This window comes from Canis aureus, chromosome 4 (genome assembly GCF_053574225.1).
Source record: "Canis aureus isolate CA01 chromosome 4, VMU_Caureus_v.1.0, whole genome shotgun sequence".
In the NCBI taxonomy this organism is placed as follows: domain Eukaryota; kingdom Metazoa; phylum Chordata; class Mammalia; order Carnivora; family Canidae; genus Canis; species Canis aureus.
The window spans coordinates 37929348-37952290 of record NC_135614.1 but is presented as its reverse complement, the minus strand read 5'-3'; the positions used below and the strand labels follow the sequence as shown (position 1 = coordinate 37952290).

Sequence of the window (22943 nt, the reverse complement as noted above, 5' to 3'; positions counted from 1 at the left end):
TCTCTTGCTCTGCTCTCTTAAGTAAGTAAATGTTTAAAAAAAATAAAAAGTGAATGTTTATTGCAATTATTATTATTTTTTACCATAATTTATTTGTATACCTCTTTCCTACCAGGCAGTGAGTTTTTTTGTCCTGTTTATAGTTCTGGCACATTGTAAGTGATCCGTCTGTGCTGATTGAATTTATTTATGGGAGAATTATGTACTTCTCAAGTTGACTTTCTGAACTTCTATAGAGATACATATATATTTTACCAATTTTAATCCCCCTTTAGGTGATTTCTGTGGAAGGATTTAATTTAGTAGATTGAGACTAGGGAGTTCAGTTCTTTCATAGAACTTGTTTTTGAAATGCACTAAAAGTCAAAATTTAACCAGGTTGTAATTTTATCATTAACCTATAATTTTATAGAAAAACAACCCTTTCAACTAAAGTTTATGAGAGCTCATAGGTACTCTTTATTCTTTGTTTGTATAGCTTTGAAACTAGCGTTTGTAAAGAAGTTGCCATTGAGATAAAGATGTGGTTTATGTATACAATGGAATATTACTCAGCCATTAGAAACGACAAATCCAAATCCACCGTTTGCTTCGATGTGGATGGAACTGGAGGGTATTATGCTGAGTGAAATAAGTCTATTGGAGAAGGACAAACATTATATGGTCTCATTCATTTGGGGAATATAAAAAATAAAAGGAGTAAAGGGGAAAGGAGAAAAAATGAGTGGGAAATATCAGAAAGGGAGACAGTACATGAGAGACTCCTAACTCTGGGAAATGAACAAGGGGTGGTAGAAAGGGAGGTGGGCGGGGGGTGGGGGTGACTGGGTGACGGGCACTGAGGGGGGCACTTGATGGATTGGCAAATTGAACACCAATAAAAAATAAATTAAAAAAAAAAAGAAACGACAAAAAAGAAAAGAAGTTGCCATTGAAATTTACTTGATATTTTGGCTGCTCTTCCAATTACTATGGAAACCTGGGTTTTAAAGTATTTATACTTGTTCTAATGTTTAATTTACAAATCTCCCCTCCCTTTACTTTTCTTTTCCTTTCCTTTCTCCTTTATTTTTCTATTCTGAAGGAAATAGAGTTTTTTATTTATTCAAAAAGATAAGATAATTGGATTCTTTTTGCGTGTTTTAAAAAAAATGGTTGTTAAGGGCATTAGTTGTGAGTTCCTATATAAGTGAATTTTTATATTAGATGATTCCCTTTTCTAAAAAGAGGCAAATTATTATACTTTGCTTGGTCCTGATATATTTCTTTTTTTATATTTATTATTGGTATGTAAAATGCCAAAATGTAGATTTGATTATAATCTTTTTCTGGACAAGACGTGTGTTTTTCTTTTTCTTTTTTTTAAAATTTTTTTAATTTATTTATGATAGTCACACAGAGAGAGGGAGAGAGGCAGAGACACAGGCAGAGGGAGAAGCAGGCTCCATGCACCAGGAGCCCGATGTGGGACTCGATCCCTGGTCTCCAGGATCGCGCCCTGGGCCAAAGGCAGGTGCTAAACCGCTGCGCCACCCAGGGATCCCTGTTTTTATTTTTCTTAATTGTATTATTAGAACTTTGAACAACTGAGAAACTGTAGAATAACTCGATTTCTTTTTGTTTTTATTGCTCTTGGAATTTTCTTTTTATTTTTAAATTTCTGTATTTTTTTTTTAAAGCAGTCCTTTTTAAAATTTATTTATTTATGATAGTCACAGAGAGAGAGAGAGAGAGAGAGAGAGAGGCAGAGACACAGGCAGAGGGAGAAGCAGGCTCCATGCACCAGGAGTCCAATGTGGGATTCGATCCCAGGTCTCCAGGATCGCGCCCTGGGCCAAAGGCAGGCGCCAAACCGCTGCGCCACTCAGGGATCCCCAAATATACTTCTGTATTTTGAAGTACCAAGTTCTTTCTTTGCAAAGCCAATGTTTCGCTCTGAATTTGCACCCTCTGATGTTATTCTACCTAACTGTATCTAAAAGGAGGAGTGTACTACAAATTAGTTGGTTGTTATGAAGAGTAAGACTCCATACAAAGCACTTAGTGTGAATACCTGGTCTGTAGTAGCCATTCCATAAATGTTAGCACATCATACATAACAAGGTGTGAAGCATTTCTTTTCATCCCTTATATTTTAACATAGTTTAAAAAATTTGTTTGGTAGCTGGTTCTTACTGATAATTATATTTGTGATTTTTTGGGTTATTATATGCCCTTTGTATTTTCTGGTAACAAGGGTACAAGACTTTATAGACTGTGTATAAAAGCAACTTAGTTGATTGTTAAAACTGGCTTGGAATATATAGCATATCACCAGACCAAACCACTGATGTTCTTTCACAGATTCTTAAGCATTTTCTTGCCACAATAAGAGAATATTTTAAAATTTCCCCTCTCTGATTTCTTCTTCTTCTCTTCCTCCTTCAACTCCTCCTTTTTTTTAGTAGAGATTTCTTTGGCAGTAGTGGTATGGCTGTTCTCTTGATGAACAGTCTTCTTTTTAAAGTAATCATGCTGGTTCTTATATTTATCTAGTTTCAAACCGGAGGCCCTATCGACAATACTATGTGGAGGCTTTTGGGGACCCTTCAGAGAGAGCCTGGGTGGCTGGAAAAGCAATCGTCATGTTCGAAGGCAGACATCAATTTGAAGAGCTACCTGTTCTTAGGAGAAGAGGGAAGCAGAAAGAAAAAGGATATAGGCACAAGGTAAATAAAGACTTTATTTTCTTTGGGATAGACAGGGAGGAGGCAGGAAAGAAGGCTTACATTTTTGAAATATGTTATTTCCTTTGGTAGTAGAATATTTTGTGAGAAAACAAATGAAAGCATTTTTTTTTCCTGGATGAAATATGGCTAGCCTTCCATAGATTTATACTCAACTTTTTGAGAAATGATTTCAGATAATTTTTGCCATGTCACTTAGATGTGACAGTATAAAATGATATGACCAGGGTTTTTTTTTTTTGGTTATATCTTTTGTATGAAAAAAATCATCATTGAGCTGAAATATTCTACTTCTTACTCTCCAGGTTAATTATTTCTCTTAAAAATGCTAAAGGTAAATCTGTAAACATTTTTGTTGTCTGGGGTTTGTTTTCATTTTAATCATCTGGTACTCATCACCGACAAGTGCACTCCTTAATCTTTATTACTTCTATCACCCATCCTCCTTCTGGTAATACAATTTTGGTTTTTGTATGTCTTGTTATTGCTTAAGGTTGCAGTTTGAAACCCAGCGATGTTTTAATAAAGAATATTGTGTTTTGGTTCCATTTGCTTGATGTTTTGTGTTAAAGTTGGGTAAAATTTTGGCTTTTTAAAAAAAATATTCCTTTGTGGTCATTTCTAGAAAGCAAAATAGTTCCTATTAGATTGGTGTTTCATGCTTCCTTGTATAAATACTTGATAATCATTATTAAGATAAGTTAGAGTCATTATGCATTCCCTGCTGTTTTTCAGTTGAATTCTCTGAGGATTAGTGTCTTCATTTCTAAAACTAGTGTAATAATATATACCTTCTAGAACTGTTGGGAGGATTAGAAATAATTATAAATATTTAATATGTCATAAGCTTGTTGATGCCATAAAACAACCAGTATATGCTATTGTTAAAATGAAGGAGGCAAACTATATTAGTTCCAATACTTTGGATAGTTGGTAGTAGGGAATTGTTGAGTTTTTGTGTCAAGCCTTGAGCTATGTAGCTTAACCAACCCCCTTTTCAGAGGAGTTCAGTAGGGCTTTCAGATTCTGGTAAGTTAATTACTCATGTCACAATTATGAGAATTAATGCGTGTGTGTTTGTGTGTGAAATCAACTAGTTGGTCAGCTCATTGCTTTATAAGAGGAGGCTACCTTTCCAGTGACCTGAATTTTTACATGCTCAGTGGATTATCCCTTTTACAAGCTTTAAAGTATAGTTAGCTAATAGTTAGAACCTTGACTAATAATTATCGAATGAAGCCAAGGAGAGAAATAATAGTTAGAAAAAATAGAAAATAGTTCTATTTCACAGAGCATAGTGTCTCTATCTGTGAGGAATCAAGAAAGGTGTATATGTAATAGCCAAGGTATTTTACTGTTTCTGAACAATGTGACTAAGCCCAGAGACTGCTTGGTTATAATCCAGATTTTATGTAACATGTATAGAACAATCAGATACATCACCAGAAATAAAGAGGTTTAGGGATAACCAGAGGTTCAAATTTAGGGTCCTGGGATAGATCTGACCTTATTTCTCCTGTCCTCATTTTGCTCTGTTCATCTTCTTTAGCCTTTTGCTTTCTCTTCTACAACTGAGCCAAGTGCTTGGTCTTCATTCTTCAGGAAGAAAAGAAATCCTTATTTAAAATGTGGAGGGGTAAATAGGAAGGGTCTGATTATTCTTTTATTTGGTAATGTAATGTTGATTAGTAATGCAGTCCTAGTTGTGATCCACTCTTTTGTCCTTCTAAAGATGGGAGAGCAGAGGATGTATGGGATTAATCTTTCCTCTAATGATAGATCTTAGTAGTAGAAGTAGATTTGAGGAATCCCCCATTGATTAGGCTCTAGGTGATCAATAGGTGCTAAGCACTTGGCTAGTACCTTAAAAGTACCTTGAAGTTTACAAGGCTTAGAAAAGCTTTTTGTATGAGAATTTACTGATAACCTCCCTCATCCCTTCTGTATTTTTTGATAAGTGATAATCTTTTTCTCCTTTAAATTTAAGGTTCCTCAGAAAATTTTGAGTAAATGGGAAGCCAGTGTTGGTCTTGCTGAACAGTATGATGTTCCCAAAGGGTCGAAGAACCGAAGATGTGTCAGCAGTTCAATCAAGTTGGACAGTGAGGAGGATATGCCATTTGAGGATTGTACAAATGATCCTGAATCAGAACATGACCTATTACTTAATGGCTGCTTGAAATCTCTGGCTTTTGACTCTGAACATTCTGCAGATGAAAAGGAAAAGCCTTGTGCTAAGTCTCGAGCCAGAAAGAGTTCTGATAATCCAAAAAGGACTAGTATGAAAAAGGGCCACATGCAATTTGAAGCACATAAGGAAGAACGAAGGGGAAAGATTCCAGAGAACCTTGGCCTAAGCTTTATTTCTGGGGATGTATCTGATAAGCAGGCCTCTAATGAACTTTCCAGGATAGCAAATAGCCTCACAGGGTCCAACACTGCCCCAGGAAGTTTCCTATTTTCTTCTTGTGGAAAAAACACAGCAAAGAAGGAATTTGAGACTTCAAATTGTGACTCTTTACTGGGCTTGTCTGAGGGTGCCTTGATCTCTAAACATTCTGAGGAAAAGAAGAAACTCCAACGAGGTTTGATGTGTAGTTCAAAAGTACAGCTCTGTTATATTGGAGCAGGTGATGAAGAAAAGCGAAGTGATTCCATTAGTATCTGTACCACCTCTGATGATGGAAGCAGTGATCTGGATCCCATAGATAATAGTTCAGAGTCTGATAACAGTGTCCTTGAAATTACAGATGCTTTTGATAGAACAGAGAACATGTTATCTGTTCAGAAAAATGAAAAGGTAAAGTATACTAGGTATCCTGCCACAAACACTAAGGTAAAAGCAAAGCAGAAGTCCCTCATTACTAACTCACATACAGACCACTTAATGGATTGTGCTAAGACAGTAGAGCCTGGAACTGAAACATCTCAGGTTAATCTCTCTGATCTTAAAGTATCTGCTGTTGTTCGCAAACCCCAGTCAGATTTTAGAAATGATAGTTTCTCTCCAAAATTCAACACACCATCAAGCATTTCCAGTGAGAACTCACTAATAAAAAGTGGGGCTACAAATCAAGCTCTGTTACATGCAAAAAGCAAACAGCCCAAGATCCGAAGTATAAAGTGCAAACATAAAGAAAATCCCGTTGTAGTGGAACCTCCAGTTACAAATGAGGACTGCAGTTTGAAATGCTGCTCTTCTGATACCAAAGGCTCTCCTTTGGCCAGCATATCCAAAAGTGGGAAAGTGGATGGGCTAAAACTACTGAGCAACATGCATGAGAAAACCAGGGATTCAAATGACATAGAAACAGCAGTGGTGAAACATGTTCTGTCAGAGTTGAAGGAACTCTCTTATAGATCCTTAAGTGAAGATGTGAGTGACTCGGGAACATCAAAGCCGTCAAAACCATTACTTTTTTCTTCTGCCTCTGGTCAGAATCATATACCTATTGAACCAGACTATAAATTCAGTACATTGCTAATGATGTTGAAAGATATGCATGATAGTAAGACCAAGGAGCAACGGTTAATGACTGCTCAAAATTTGGTCTCGTATCGGAGTCCTGGTCTTGGAGACTGTTCTTCGAGTAGTCCTGTAAGTGCATCTAAGGTCTTGGTTTCAGGCAGCTCCACTCACAGTTCAGAAAAAAATGGAGATGGCACTCAGAAATCAGTCCGTCCTAGCCCTAGTGGGGGTGACTCTGCACTGTCTGGAGAATTATCTGTACCTGTACCTGGCTTAGTGTCTGACAGAAGAGATGTCCCTGCTTCTAGTAAAAGTCATTCAGACTGTGTTACTAGGCGCAACTGTGGGCGTTCAAAACCATCATCTAAATTGCGAGATAGTTTTGCAGCCCAGATGGGAAGGAACACATTGAACCGTAAAGCCTTAAAGACAGAGCGCAAAAGAAAACTCAGCCGACTTCCAGCTGTGACTCTTGAGGCTGCCCTGCAGGGAGACAGAGTAAGTGGAGATTCAGAGAATGGTTCCTCAAGAGGTGGGCTAGAAGACTCTGGTAAAGAAGAACCCCTTCAGTTAATGGGCCATTTAACAAGTGAAGACAGTGCCCATTTTTCCAGTGTTCATTTTGATAACAAAGTCAACCAGCCTGACCTTGATAAAATTCCAGAGAAAGGTCCCTCTTTTGAAAACAGAAAAGGCCCAGAGTTGGATAATGAAATGAACAGTGAGAATGATGAACCCAGTGGTGTAAATCAAGCGGTGCCTAAAAAGCGGTGGCAGCGTTTAAACCAAAGGCGCACCAAACCTCGTAAGCGCACTAACAGATTTAGGGAGAAAGAAAACTCTGAGGGTGCCTTTGGGGTTTTGCTTCCATCTGACCCTGTAAAGAAGGGGGATGAGTTCCCAGAGCATAGACCCCCTACTTCAACAAACGTAATAGAAGATACACTGGCTGATCCAAATCATACTAGCTGCTTAGATTCAATTGGACCACGGTTGAATGTTTGTGATAAATCCAGTGCCAGCGTTGAAGAGATGGAAAAAGAGCCGGGAATTCCCAGTTTGACACCCCAACCTGAGCTCCCTGAACCAGGTAAGGACTCCTGACTATGATTAGGATTATAGAAGTGGTGATAATGTTACCCTTCTGAAATTTTGATTTCAGAAGCACTACGTATAAATTGTGAGGAAAGAATTATCACTTGAAGTGAAGGAAGGACTTTATATACAGGGTCTGAATTTTGAGACCAGTTTTCCATATGCCTTCAGAAATTGTTTTACCAGAAGCTCTCTCTTTTTTTTGTCTCTTTTGCTTTTAGTAAGTTTCTTTTTTTTTTTTTTTTTTTGCTTTTAGTAAGTTTCAAGAACATTTTGTTACTGTTCATCATTTCCTGCCTTTTTTTAGAGGGTGGGGGGAGGTGGCGGGGGGGGGGGGGAATGCAGAAGGAGAGAGAGAGAGAATCTTTAATCAGGCTCCACATTCAGTGTGGAGCCCGGTATGGGGCTTGATCTCAAAATCCTGAGATGATGACCTGAGCCAAAATCCAGTCATTAGCTTAGCTGAGTGAGCCACCAAGGAACCCACTACCTTTTTAATCTTTGAATTTTTGGGGACTTAACCTGGCATTGTAGGTAATTGAGAGGCCCTGAGCTGAAAATTTTAGTTATTAGTTTACAAGTGAATAGATTTTATTGAATGTTAGGCTTCCTTTATCACAATTTAAGGAAGGTTCACCAATTGTGTAGATAAAAGGGACATTTGCTTTAGGGAAATAGAAAGTGTTTTGTAGTACTTATTCAAAGGGCTTCAGATGTTTTAACTTCCCTTCTGTAATGAGGTTTGAGCAAAACAAAAAATTGAAGTTTCACGTTATCTTACTTTAGCTGCAGAAGTAAAACAGCAGAGGTCTTTCAAGATATAAATAGTATACAGTATAGTTATTGAGAATAAAGCTGATTATCATTAAACATAAGATTCTCAAAGTTGTTTACCATAGATTTTTTCTAACAGCGTTATTGAGATATAATACATACCACGAAATATGCATCATTTTAAAGTTTATACTTCCAGTGGATTTTAGTATACTCACAGACTTGTACAGTCATAAACACAATCGGTTTCGGAATATTTGCATCACTCCAGAAAGAAACATAGTACTTTTTATTTATCTCCTTTCATTTCTCCCCAATCTGTAGATTTGCCTGTTTTATACATTTCATGTTAATGGAATCATACAATATGTGGTACTTTGATGTTTGTTCTTTTAATTAGCATGTAGCAATGCTTTATTTTTATTGTAAAAAAATACATAAAGTTACCTTCTAAACAAGTTTAAACTATATATTATAGTATTACTGTATACATTTTGTGTACAGCAGATCCCTAGAACCTTTTCATCTTGCATGTCTGAAACTGTACTCACTGAACAAAACTTCTGTTTACTTCTTGTCCCAGCCCCTGGCAACCACTATTCTCTTTCTGTTTTTATGAGTTGGGTTACTTTAGATACCTCTTGTAAATGGAATCATGTACTATTTGTCTTTTTGAGATTGAATTATTATTATATACTTATTATTTATAAGGTTCATCCATGTTCTAGCATATGACATGATTTCTGTCTTTCTTGAGGCTCAATTTTCATACTATAATTTTTTTTTATTCATCTATCAGTGGACATTTAAGATTGAACATTTAAGTTGCTCCTGTATCTTGACGATTAGGAATAAGCCTACATTGAACATGGGTGTGCAAATAAATATCTTTTTGAGATCACATTCTCAGTTCTTTATTTTTTTTCTCTCAGTTATTTTAGATGTATGCCAGAATTGGAATAGATCATATAATTCTAATTTTAGTATTTTGAGGAAACTCTATGCTGTTTTCCTTAGTGGCTGCACCATTTTAAAATCCTACCATCAGTGCACTTAGTGTTCCAATTTCCTCATATCCTCACCAGCACTTCCTATTTATTTAAGCGGCCATCCAACTGGTGTAAGGTTATGACTCATTGTGGTTTTGATTTGCATTTCTTTCCCCTGATGATTAGTGATGTTGAGCATCTTTTCATATGCTTATTGGCCATTTATACATCTTCCTTGAAGAAATGTTGCTGCAGGTCCTTTGCCCATTTTTTTTTTTTTTTAAATGATAGTCACAGAGAGAGAGAGAGAGAGAGAGAGAGGCAGAGACACAGGCAGAGGGAGAAGCAAGCTCCATGCACCGGGAGCCCGACGGGAGCCCGACGTGGGATTCGATCCCGGGTCTCCAGGATCGCGCCCCTGGCCAAAGGCAGGCGCCAAACCGCTGCACCACCCAGGGATCCCTCTTTGTCCATTTTTTAATTGGGTTGTTTTGTTACTGAGTTGTAGGATTTCTTCCTCCCTCCCTTCCTCCTTTCCTTCCTTCCTTCTTTATTTCCCTTTATTTAATATATGGTTTGCAGATTCTTTTATTTTGAAGGTTGTCTTTTTACTGTGTTGTTTCCTTTGCTGTGCAGAAGAGTTGAAGTTTGATGCAGTTCAATTTGTCTATTTTGTGCTTTTGTTATCTGTACTTTTGGTATCCTATTAAGGAAACCATTGCTCATTCTAGTCATGAATCAAATCTCCTTTGTTTTCTTCTGGAGTTTTATAGTTTCAGATCTTAGATTTAAAGTTTTGATCCATTTGGAGTTAATTCTGATATCTTTCTTTTGCATATTAGCAAAAGCACCATTTATTGATGAGACCGTACTTTCCCCATTGTGTAGTTTTAGCATACTGGTCAAAGATCATTTGACCATGCACTTAGGGTTTATTTCTATTATCCTTTATGTTCCATTGACCTGTGTGTCTGTTGTTATGGCAATATCATATTGAGATGTACCTTTTTAATATGTTTCAAAGAAAGGATATATTCTTTCCTAAGATTATTTTTGGCTATTTGGAGTCCATTAATATTCCATGTGAATTTTAGAATTTTTTTTTTTTCCTGTTCCTGTAAAAAATGGTATTGGGATTTTGGTAGGAATCACAGTGAATCTGAAGATTGCTCTTGGGAATATGAACATTTTGATAATGTTAAATCTTCTAATTCGTGAATGTGGGCTATCTTTCTACGTACTTGTCTTTAATTTCAACAGTGTTTGTAATTGTCAATGCATAATTCTTTCATATCCTTGGTTACATTTACTCCTCTAAGCATTTTATTCTTTTTTATGCTATAGTAAATGGGATTGTTTTCTTAGTTTTCTTTTTGAACTTGTTCCTTATTAGTGTATAGAAATGCAACTAATTTTTGAGTGTTGATTTTTGTATACTGCAGCTTTATGGAATTGTTTATTCTTACCTTTTTGTGTATGTGTAAGCTTTACGGTTTTCTACATATAAGATCATGTCAACTGTGAACACAGACCATTTTACTTTTTTCTTACCAGTTTGGATGCTTTTTGTTTCTAATTCTTGCCTACTTCATCTGGTTTGGACTTCCAGTGTTGTGTTAAATAGAAGTGGGAAGAACGGGCATCCTAGTCTTCTGATCTTAGAGATAAAGCTTTCAGTTTCTACTATTCTACTATTCATGATATTCTACTGTAGAATATCATGTTATGGTATTTTCATATATGGCCTCTATATGTCTCGATAATTTCCTTCTATTCCTAGTTTGCTGAGTGTTTTGCTCAGGAAGAAGTGTCGGGTGAGGTGCCTGGCTGTCTTAGTAGGTAGAACATGCGACTTTTGATCTCAAGGTTATGAGTTCAAGCTGCATGTTTATTTTTTTTTAAAGATTCCTTCCTTCCTTCCTTCCTTCCTTCCTTCCTTCCTTCCTTCCTTCCTTCCTTCCTTCCTTCCCTCCCTCCCTCCCTCCCTCCTTCATGATAGATAGAAAGAAAGAGAGAGGCAAAGACACAGGAGAGAAGGAGAAGCAGGCTCCATGCCGGGAGCCCGATGTGGGACTCGATCCAGGGACTCCAGGATTGCACCCTGTGCCAAAGGCAGGCGCCAAACTCCTGAGCCACCCAGGGATCCCCAAGCTGCATGTTTAAAGCTTACTTCAACAAAAAATCAGGTGTTGAGAGACACCTGAATGGCTCAGTGAGTTAAATGTCTAATTTTTGGTTTTGGCTCAGGTCATGATCCTCATGGGTTGTAAGATGGAGCTTGAGTCTGCTTGAAGATTCTCTACCCTTGCCCCTCTCCCCACTCGTGTGGGTGTGTTCTCTATTTTTTTCACAAATAAGTAAATCTTTTAAAAAAGTGTTGAGGGGCACGTGGGTGGTTCAGTTAATAAGCATCTGCCTTCAGCTCAGGTCATTATCCCAGGGTCCTGGGATCAAACCCCATGTCAGGCTCCCTGCTCAGTGGGGATTCTGCTTCTCCCTCTGTCTTTGCCTCTGTACCCTACTCCTGGGTGTGCTTACTCGCTCTCACTCGCTCTCTCAAATAAATAAACAAAATCTTAAAAAAAATGTTGAATTTTGTCAAGCCCTTCTGTATCAGTGGAGACGGTCATGTGATTTTCTTCATCTTGGCAACATATGTATTACATTTATTATTTATATGTTCAATTATCTTTCCATCCCAGGGGTGAATCCCACTTGGTCATGATGTGTAATCATTTTAGTGTGCTGCTGTTGAATTCAGTTTGCTAATATTTGTGGAGGATTTTTGTAGCAGTGTTCATAAGAAATACTGATTTACTTTTGTTTTTAAGTATATTTGTTTGTCTTTGATTTGAGAATAATGCTCACCTCATAAAATGAGTTTGGAAATATTCTCAGTTTTTTGGAAGAGTTTGACAAGGTTTGGCATTAATTCTTAAAAAAAATTTTTTTTTTAAAGATTTTATTTATTTATTCATGAGAGACACAGAGGGCGGGGCAGGGGCAGGGACACAGGCGGAGGGAGAAGCAGGCTCCATGCAGGGAACCTGACAAGGGACTCGATCCCAGGACTCCGGGATCACGCCCTGGGCCAAAGACAGGTGCTAAACCACTTAGCCACCCAGAGATCCAGGCATTAATTCTTTTTAGATGCTTGGTAGAGTTCTAGGAATTTATCCATTTCTTCTAAGTTATCCAGTTTGTTGGCAGGCAGTTGTTTATAGTAGCCTCTCATAATTTTTTTGCTTCTGTGGTAACAGTTGAAATAAGTCTTCTTTAATTTCTGGTTTTAGTATTTGTGTCTTTTTTCCTTAGTCAATGTAGCTGAAGACTTTCCAATTTTATTGATCATTAAAAAAAATCAGTGCTTAGCCTTCTTGATATTTTTAATTTTGTTTTTAATTTTCTATTTTGTTTATTTTTGCTCTAATATTATTTCCTTCTTTCTCCTAACTTTGGGTTTATTCATTTTCTTACTGCCTGAAGTGTAAAAATTAGGTTATTGATTTGAGATCTTTTTTCTTAATGTAGTTGCTTCCTGATACAGACTTCTCTCAGTATTTCCTTTACTGGACCCCATAAATTTAGGTATATTATGTTTTCATATTTGTCTAATACTTTTTCTAAGTTTTCTGGGGACTTCGTTCAACACACAACACATTGGTTGTTCAAGAGTGTGTTGATTTCCATATATTTGTGAATTTGTTTATAGCAGATTTTCAAATGCTATAGTTCCAGCCCATTGTGATTGGAAAAGATACATGGTATTTGTCGTCGTCTTAAATTTGTAAGACTTGATTGGTGGTCTGTTGTGATTTATCCTGGAAAACCGTTCATGTGTGCTTAAGATGAATGTGTATTTTGCTATTGTAAGGTACAATGAGTATTCTGTGTATGTCTGTTAGGTTTATTTGGTTTGATAAATCACGATGTTCAGATTCTGATTTTTGTATTGATCTTCTGTGTGGTTATTATATCCATTATTGAAAGCCAGATATTATACCCTATTTATTATCGTTTGACTATTTCTCCTGTCAATTCTGTCAGTGTCTGCTTCATGCATTTATTTGGGTGCTCTGATGCTGTATGCTCATATATTTGTAATTGTTATCTTCCAAGTATATGTGGGTTTTTTGTTTTTTTCTATAGGGAGTGCCAGTTGGGGTGCCGAGGCGGGGGGTTTAAGCAGGCTCTGTGCCCAGCATGGTGACAGATGCAGGGCTTGATCTTAAAATCCTGAGCTGAAATGAGCTGAAATCAAGAGTTGGACATTTAACCAACCAGCCGCCCAGGTGCCTGACTAGTTGCTTTTCTTGCTGCTTTCAAGATTCTCTTTGTCATTTGATGGTTTGATTATAATGTGTCTTGGTGGGCCTCTTGGGTTCATCCTGGTTGTAGATCTTGAATGAGTTTCTGAGTTTGGATGTTCATTTCCCTCCTTGGATTTAGATGTTTTTGGCCCTTTTTCATTGAAATAAGCTCTTTGCCCAATTCTCTTTTCTCCTTTTGGAACAACTTCGTTGTCCTCTTCTTCTTCAAGATTTTTTTTTATTTGAGAGAGAGAGTGAGAGAAAGAGAGAGAGCACAAACAGGGTAAGGAGCAGAAGGAGAAGCAGACTCCCCACTGAGCAGGGAGCCCAATGCTGGGCTTAATTCCAGGTCATGATCCAAGCCAAAGGCAGATAGATGCTTAACCAACTGAGCCACCCAAGTGTCCCTCTTTTGGAACTTCTGTAATGTGTGTATTGGTCCACTTGCTTGTATTCATAAATCCTGTATGTCTTAGTTTTCTTATTCTTTCTTTTCCTTCTCTGGTTTGATAATTTCAAATGTCTTGTCTTTATGTTTGCTAATTCTGTCCGGTGCTTAAGTCTGCTCTTGAATCTCTCTAGTAGTGAAATTTTCAGTTCAGTCCTAGTCTTCTTTAGCTCCAGAGCTCCTGTTTTTCTTTTCTTTTCTTTTTTTTTTTTGATGGTCACTCTTGGTTGATACTCTTATTTGTTCATGTTACCATTTTCTTGATTCCTTTTAGTTTTCTGTGTTCTTTTGCAGACCATTGAGCATTAAGACTTATTCTGAATTTTTTCTCTGATAATTCATAGAGCTCTGTTACTTTGTGTGATTGGTTTCTGGAGATTTTGTTTGTTTTGTTTTATCTCAAAGATTTTATTCATTTATTTGAAAGAGTGAGCATGAGGGGTGGGGGAGGAAGAAGGACAAGCAGACTCTGTACTTGAGATCACAACCTGAGCTGAAATAAAAACTTGTATGCTTGCTTAACCGACTGGGCCAACCATGTGCCCCTGGAGATTTCTTTTGACCTTTTTTTTTTTTTTTTTTGAAGATTTTATTTTTATTCATGAGAGAAATAGAGAGGCAGAAACATAGGCAGAGGGAAAAGCAGGCTCCCTGCGGGGAACCCGATCTGCAGGATCACATCTGCAGGATCTCGACCTGAGCCAAAGGCAGATGCTCAACCACTGAGCCAACCAGGTGCCCTATTTTGACCCTTTGATTAGGGCCAAGTTTCCTCGTTTCTATGTATACTTGGTGATTTTTTTTATCCCCTGAGTTGTATTCATTTGAGTAACAACCACTTTTGGTCTTTAGGGATTGGCTTCAGACATGGATAAGCTTTCACCAATCACCTCAGTTAGAGATTTTCTGGGAACCTCCAGATCCTTTTTTGGAGGGTGGACTTCTCTAGGTTTATCCTAATTAGGGAAGTCTGTCCATTTCTTTTCAAGGGTTTGTAGTCTCCCTCTAATGTTTTGCTACAGTACTGAAGGTTTACTTGTATTACTGTAACAATCTTTCCCATTCTTCATTCTCAGTGGCTCCCAGGTATGCAGAGTACTGGCTCCCCATTTGCTCTCAAAAGCAGGCAAGATAGATAGTAGTCTCTTGTCTAGAAATCCAGATTGCCAAATGCTAGTTCCACTCTTGAACCTTTTTTTTTTTTTTTTTTTTTCTTGTACAGAGAAGCATACGTTTAGTACCTTCTCCTGATCTCACCACTCTATGCTGGCCTTTGGCTCCCTTATCGCAAGCCATCTGGTTACTCAGCATGCTGGGCATTCTTTGTCTTGTTTTCAGCAGCCCTCAGGAATCTAAACTGTGTGGGTTCTGTCAGTGGTCCCAGTTGTATTAGGCAGACTTATGTCGGGCAACCCTGTGAAAAGGTGGTATGTTGGACACAAGCTCCCCACCCCCAACTCCATCAGGGGAGCTCAATCAGTGCTTGCATTGGGAGTGGCAATCTCAATAAAGTAAATTGGCTCCTTTTTAACCCATTTCAACGCCATAGGCCTTGTCTTTGAACTTGCCTGGGGGTACTGCAACTTTATAACTGATTTCTAGAGTACTCAAAAAGGTATTTTGATGAATCTATTGTTACTTTGGTGTCTCTGTGAGGGAAATAGTATAGGGTCTTCCAACTCTGCCATATTGCTGTTACCACTCTTCATGACTTTTTTTTTTTTTTAAGATTTATTTATTTTTAGAGAGAGAGTGAGGGAAAGCACACATGTGCATAAGCAGGAGGGGCAGAGTGAGAGCAACTCCCAGGAGCCTTACAGCTGTGCTCAGAGCCCTATGCAGGGCTCCAACCCAGGACCCTGAGATCACAACCAGGCACCCCTGTTTCATGTTTTTTAATGCCAAATAATACTACATTTTATGAACAAATCATATTTTATTTATTCTTTAATCAACTGATAGATATTTGAGTTGTTTCTACTTTTTGGCTTTTATGAGTAATGATATTAATTGAACATTTGTTTGCAGTGTTTTGTGGTGGGTATGTTTTCACTTCTACTGTTGATATATTTAGCTGAATTGCTGAGTCATTTGGTAACTATATACATAAAACTTTTGAAGAACTGTCAAAATGTTGTGCCAAAGGTGTTTTGCGATTTTACGTTCATATTAGCAATATATGATGGTTCTAGTTTCTACCGCTTTACTCACACCTATTTGAAATACCTGTCCTAGTCAGTGTCAAGTGGTATTTCATTATTGTGATTTGGTTTGCATTTCCCTAATGCCTATTGATATTGAGCACCTCTTCATGTATTTAGTGGTCTCATATAAATCTTTTGGAGAAACGTCTGTCCAGATCCTTTGCTGGATTTTAATTGGGCTGTTTTTTTTTTTTGTTATTATTACTGAATTGTAAGAATTCTTTTTTTTAATAATAAATTTATTTTTTATTGGTGGAATTGTAATAATTCTTTACATGGTATAGATGTATTATTGTATATGATTCACAAATATTTTCTCCCATTTAGTGGGTTTACCATTTACATTCTTGATTATTTTGAAGCACAGATGTTTTTCATTTTGATAAAAAGTATGCTTGTGTTTTCCATGGTTGCTTGTGCTTTTGGTGTCATGTTTGAGTAACTATTGCCTAATCCAGTTTTCTCAGCACCATTTATATTAAAAAGAATATTCTTTTCCCATTGAATGGTCTTGGCATCTTTTTTTTTTCTTTCAAGATTTTATTTATTTATTCATGAGAGAGACACACAGAGAGAGAGAGGCAGAGACATAGGCAGAGACCATCCTGATGCCAGACCCAATCCAAGAACTCCAGGATCACCACTAGAGCCAAAGGCAGATGTCAACCATTTGAGCCACTCAGGTGCCCCAATGGTCTTGGCATCTTAGCTGAAAATCATTTGACCATAAATGTGATGATTTATTTCTGGGCCCCCAACTCCTTTCTTTTGATTTATGTGCCTTGTCTTTATGTCAGTACCACAAAGTGTTAATTACCCTATTTTTATAGTAACTAATTATAGTTTTGAAATTGGAAAGTGTGAGTCCTCCAACTTTATTTTCAAGATTGTTTGGGTTTTCTGGATCTTTCACATTTCCATTTTAATTTTAGGACCAGTGTTAACTTCTGCAAAAAAGCCAGCTGGGTTTTGTTAAGGATTATACTGGATGTGTATGTCAGTTTGGGCAGTGTTGCCATTGTTAACAATATTAAGTTTTTCTAAGCTATACACAAAGGATGGCTTTCTATTAATTTAGTTGTGTTTCATTTATTTCAATGACATTTTATAGTTTTCTGTGTATAAGTCTTGTGCTTCTCTTGTTCAATTTATTCCTAAGTATTTTATTGTTTAAAAATTTTATTCTTTTTTGATGCTGTTATAAACGAAATGGTTTTCTTAATTTTATTCTTAAGTTGCTTACTGCAAGTATACAGCAATACAGTTGATATTTGTACATTGTTTTTTGCATGTTGCATCTTTCCTGAACACCTTTTTTTTGGTTCTAATTGTTTTATTCTGAATTCCTTAGGATTTTCTATATACATGATCATTTCATCAACTAATAGAGATAGTTTTACTTCATCCTTTCTGATCTGGGTGTCTTTTATTTACTTTTTCCTTGCCCAGTTGCCCTGGCTAAAGCTTCCAGTGCAGTGTTAAGCATAAGTAGAATGAACAGGCATTCTCTTGTCTTATTCCTGATCTTAGGGAGAAAGCAAGCATCCAGTCTTTCACCATTAACTGTGATGTTAGCTATGACTTTGAAAGATGGCCTTTCAGTTTAAGAAAGTTCCCTTATATACCTCATGTGTTAGATGGTTTTTCTTTGTCGAGATGATCATTCCTTTTTATATATACCCTTTAGTCTTTTAACATGATGTATTAATTACATTGATTGATTTTCCTATGGGAGCTGCAAATCCACAGGAGGACCAGTCACAGCTTCTCAAGGATTTATTCACCTTCTTGCTTCCCTTCTGCTTTGTGCCAAAGCACCTTTCCTTGTGATCTTTTGGAAGTTTGGCATGGTGTACTTTTGCTTCATTGTAACTCTGGGAATAGAGTCCTTTGGGGCCCTAGTTTATTCTCTCTCTTTTTAAAAAATATTTTATTTATTTATTCTTGAAAGAGAGAGAGAGAGGCAGAGACACAGGCAGAGGGAGAAGCAGGCTCCATGCAGGGAGCCTGACATGGGACTCGATCCCGGGTCTCCAGGATCACTTCCTGGGCCAAAGGTGGCGTTAAACCACTGAGCCACCTGGGCTGCCCCCCTAGTTTATTCTCTTTTAAACTTTTGCTCTTTATACTTTATTAACGGGATCACAAAAAAAGCCCTCAGGACAAAATCCATTTCAGTGCTGTATTTATTTCTCTAGGTTATTACTTTGTTAGTTTTGGGTTTGTAGTTCTTCAGTCTCGTCAGTGCTTTGCAAAAAAAAATTTTTTTTTTCTTAATGATAGTCACACAGAGAGAGAGAGAGACAGAGACACAGGCAGAGGGAGAAGCAGGGTCCTTGCTCCCAGCCTGATGCGCAACTCCATCCCTGGACCTGGGATCATGCCCTGAGCTGAAGGCAGATGCTCCCCAGGCTCCTCCCCACCCTTTTTAAAGATTTTATTTATTCATGAGAGACACAAAGAGAGGGAGAGGGAGAGAGGCAGAAACACAGGCAGAGGGAGAAGGCAGAGAGGGCTCCTCAATAGGGAGCCTGATGCGGTACTGGATCCTAGAACTCTGGGATCACGCCCTGAGCTGAAGGCAGATGCTCAACCGCTGAGCCACCCAGGCGTCCCAGAAAATTGTTTTTCAAATCTAATCCTAATACAGTTTTATGCTGTGTTTCCATATGTGCTATTGAAGGAGTAAAATCCTTTGCCAAACTTACTGTTCCCATGATTTTATTTTTTCCTTTTGGTCTCAACTTTTGCATTTTTTTGATTGAGAGAACACCAGTGTTCCTCATTCAACTGAGGCATAAGTAGTTTCCTCGGAGGCCATTGTGTCATGAACTACTTCTTGCTTCTCAAGTACACTATGTCCTACATTCTGTGTGTATTAGCTTTTGCTCCCAAAGATCTTATAAAATGATTATAGCTTGTTAAACTGGGAGATTTTATTTGGAATTTATAGTATTTATTTTACCATTAATTCAAAGAAAAATGTACTTTGAGAATTTGACAATAAAACATGGTAAATGGGCAGCCCAGGTGGCTCAGTGGTTTAGCACCGCCTTCAGCCCAGGATGTGATCCTGGAGACCCAGGATGGAGTCCCACGTTGGGCTCCCTGCAGGGAGCCTGCTTTTCCTCTGCCTGTGTCTCTTCCTCTCATTCTTTCTGTGCCTCTTATGAATAAATAAATAAAATCTTTTAAAAAATAAAACATAATTTTTTTTTGCTTAAAAGGTACTCCAAGCTCTTTATTTTTATCTTACTTTCTGTCTTTGGCATACATGCCATATACTTTTTATGTTATTGAGGTAATGGTATAATTATAATTTTTAGTGATTCTGTTGAGAAAGAGTCCTTAGTTTTCTTTCTTTCTTTCTTTCTTTCTTTCTTTCTTTCTTTCTTTCTTTCTTTCTTTCTTTCTTTCTTTCTCTCTTTCTTTCTTTCTCTCTTTCTCTCTCTCTTTCTCTCTTTCTCTCTCTCTCTCTCTCTCTCTCCTTCCTTCCTTCCTTCCTTCCTTCCTTCCTTCCTTCCTTCCTTCCTTCTTTCTTTCCTTCTTTCCTTCCTTCTTTCCTTCTTTCCTTCTTTCTTTCCTTCTTTCCTTCTTTCTTTCCTTCTTTCCTTCTTTAGTTTTCTAATGTGAAACTCAAGTCACAGCCATGGCATTAAGTGTGTGTAAAGTGCTTTTGAAATTCACATGGTATGGTAGTACTGATTAGGTAAATATTCTGTCTGAATATCTGTCTGGTATTCTAAACACATGTTATTCCAGAGAGATGTTATTAAAATAATTTATGATATATTTGATGAATATGCTTGATTTAGACCATATTTTAATGTTAGCTGTTTCTGTCATTGTGGGACACTATAGTTAGTTTCAATTTTATCTTTTTTCAAAAATTTTCCCATAACTTCATATGGGCTTTGTATAAGAGCAACAAAAGTCTCTTTTCTTAACTTTTGCATATGATAAATCATAGGAAATTGCTTTTAGCCTCTTGGAGCTTAAGCAGAGTTTTTTTGAGAATTTCTCGTCTCTCTACCTTTGATAGTGTAGAGATAGTAGCATGAAAGCAGTAGGCTTTCCTCTAACTTTTTGGTTAATATGAAGTTGTTTCTCTTTTAGCTGTGCGGTCAGAGAAGAAACGCCTTAGGAAGCCAAGCAAGTGGCTTCTGGAATATACAGAAGAATATGATCAGATATTTGCTCCTAAGAAAAAACAAAAGAAGGTACAGGAACAGGTGCACAAGGTATGTTTCAACATTTCAACAGTCTTTTTATCAATACTTTTAGGATATTGGAGTTTTATCTTCAATATCATGTTTTGTCTGTATGGGACAATATTTACCTTAACTTGTATTTTACTTTTTCCATTTTTTTAATCTCCAGCTTCTGGCACAATACTTAGAATATGCAGGAAATGTATTAATGAGTCTATGCACTGTGTGTAGTATGTGCATGTATAACTTTTTTTCTCCCTTTGCTTTCAAAGAGTAGTGATTTAGGAATACTATTATGATAAAATATTTATTAAAATCATAGAATATAAAATATGGTAGCATCATATTTTTAAATTTTTTTAAGGATTTATTTGAGAAAGAGCATACAGGGGAGGGGCAGAGCAAGAGAGGGAGCGAGAATCTGAAGAGACTCCATTCTGAGCACAGAGCCCCATATGGGACTTGATCTCATGACCCTCAGATCACCACCTGAACAAAACCAAGAGTCGGAGGCTCAACTGACTATGCCACCTGGTACCCCAGGATTGTAATTTTTTTTTTAAATGAGGAAAGAGCAAATATATATTTTTTAAATTTTATTTATTTATTCATGATAATCATACAGAGAGAGAGAGAGAGAGGCAGAGACATAGGCAGAGGGAGAAGCAGGCCCCATATAGGGAGCCTGACGTGGGATTCAATCCCGGGTCTCCAGGATTGCGCCCTGGGCCAAAGGCAGGCGCTAAACCGTTGCGCCACCCAGGGATCCCGGATTGTAATTTTTTAAACAAGTGTTATCCTTATTTGCTTTATTTTTTAATTCAGTTGTTTTTTTGAATTTTTATTTAGTAATCTTTATATCCAACTTGGGGCTCAAACTCATGACCCGAGATCAGGATTTGCATGCACTTCCAGCTGAGCCAGCCAGGCATCCCTGAATTCAATTTATTAAAGCTCTGTTACTTTAAAGTAAATTAGAGACATTTTATTTTCTATCCCTAAATAATATGCACCTCTAAAAAATAGAATATTTTCCTTCAGAAATGATTTTACTTTATCTTTTTTTTTCTTTTCTTTTTTGTAACTTTACTGCATCTTAAGATCAGTTTAGATTATCTAATAACAAATCTGTATTCGAATTTCCTTATTTGTCCTCTAACTTTACATTTGGCTTATTCTTTCTAGGACTACACATTATATCTGGTTGTTACATTTCTTAAATTTATTTAAATCTAAAACAGTCCCCCTTTTTTTCATGACTCTATCTAAGTAAGAGCGATACCCTTATAGTGTCCCCTTTCTAGATATGTATGATTGCTTCTTCACTGTTGTCACTAAACTATTCTCTATCTTCCTTCTTATGTGGAAATTATAACTAACAATTTGATGGATTCAAGTGAAACAGCTTTAGCTAGATTAGATTATAGGTCCTTTTGTGTCATTTATTGCATGACATTAAAAGTTGTTCACAGGTCCTGACGGATTTCCTCTCTTTTAGGTTATATTTTGTTCCTTTTGATCAAGGAGCAGTATGTGGGAGTGCCTGGGTGGCTAGTTGGTTTAGTGTCTGACTCTTGGTTTTGGCTCAGGGCATGATCTCAGAATCCTGAGATCAAGCCCAGCATCAAGTTCTGTGCTCAGCAGGGAGTCTGCTTCTCTGCCTCTCTCTTCTTCTCCTTCTCCCTCTCCTTGCTTGTTCTCTAAAATAAATCTTTTAAATAAATGATAGATAGATAGATAGATAGATAAAATCTTAAAAAAAAAAAAACACCGCATCAGCAGTATGTGTGTAAGTAACTTTGACTTCAAAAATATGTCCTCTTCTCTGTCCACCATTTCCCTGGTTATGTTTAAAAATATCAAAGAAACCTTGCCTGTATCAGTAATTTCATTAGGAGTTCAAAATAAAAATTTACAGATTTTATTATCTCTTCTACTTTTATTAGCTGGCAAGTACTCTCATTAACTGAACAACTTTATTGTCTTTATATACATGAAAGCACCATAAATGCTTATTTCTTTTCTTATTAATTTACATTAGGAATTCATTATTAGCTGCTTTATTGGTGACATACTAGGAAATCTATGTGAATGGGGAGGATTATTGTTATGGCCTTAAAGAATTTTTATAGCTTTAGTGTATCTCAATTGCACTTTTTCCCTTTTTAAAAACTTATAGTAAAATATATATAACAAAATTTATAAACACCTTTATATAATAGTTCTGTGCCATTAAGTACATTCACATTGTTGTACAACCATCACCATCATCTATCATCTCTAGAACTTTTTCATATTCCCAAACTAAAAATCCACCTATGAAAAAATAACTTCCTTGGGCACCTGGGTGGCTCATTGGTTGAGCATCTGTCTTTGGCTCAGGTCGTGGTCCTGGGGTCCTGCAGGGAGCCTGCTTCTCCCTCTGCCTATGTCTCTGTCCAACCCCCATGAATAAATAAATAAAATCTCAAGAAAACCCAAACAATTTTCCACTCTACTCTCCCCTCAGCTCCTGGCAAGCACCATTTTCTTTTCTTTTCCTTTTCCTTTTTTTTTTTTTTTTTTTTTTTAAGAGAGAGAGAGAGAGTGAGCATATGGAGAAGAGGGACAGAGGGTCCAGTGCAGATCCTGATGTGGGGCTTGGTCTCGTGACCCTGAGATCATGACCTGAATTGAAATCAGGAGTCAGACACTTAACTGACTTGAGCCACCCAAAT

At 37.1% G+C, this 22943-nt stretch overlaps 1 protein-coding gene across 9 annotated transcripts in view; it reads left to right on the top strand.

Moving 5' to 3' along the window:
• The window catches only part of NSD1 (nuclear receptor binding SET domain protein 1), a 154247-nt gene that overhangs the window by 78053 nt on the left and 53251 nt on the right, over nt 1-22943 (top strand). For all 9 annotated transcript variants that reach the window (XM_077895393.1, XM_077895397.1, XM_077895400.1 and 6 more), the window contains 3 exons: nt 2536-2708; nt 4714-7285; nt 20132-20256. In XM_077895393.1, coding sequence (XP_077751519.1) covers nt 2536-2708; nt 4714-7285; nt 20132-20256 — 2870 coding nt within the window. The remainder of the gene's footprint in view (nt 1-2535; nt 2709-4713; nt 7286-20131; nt 20257-22943) is intronic.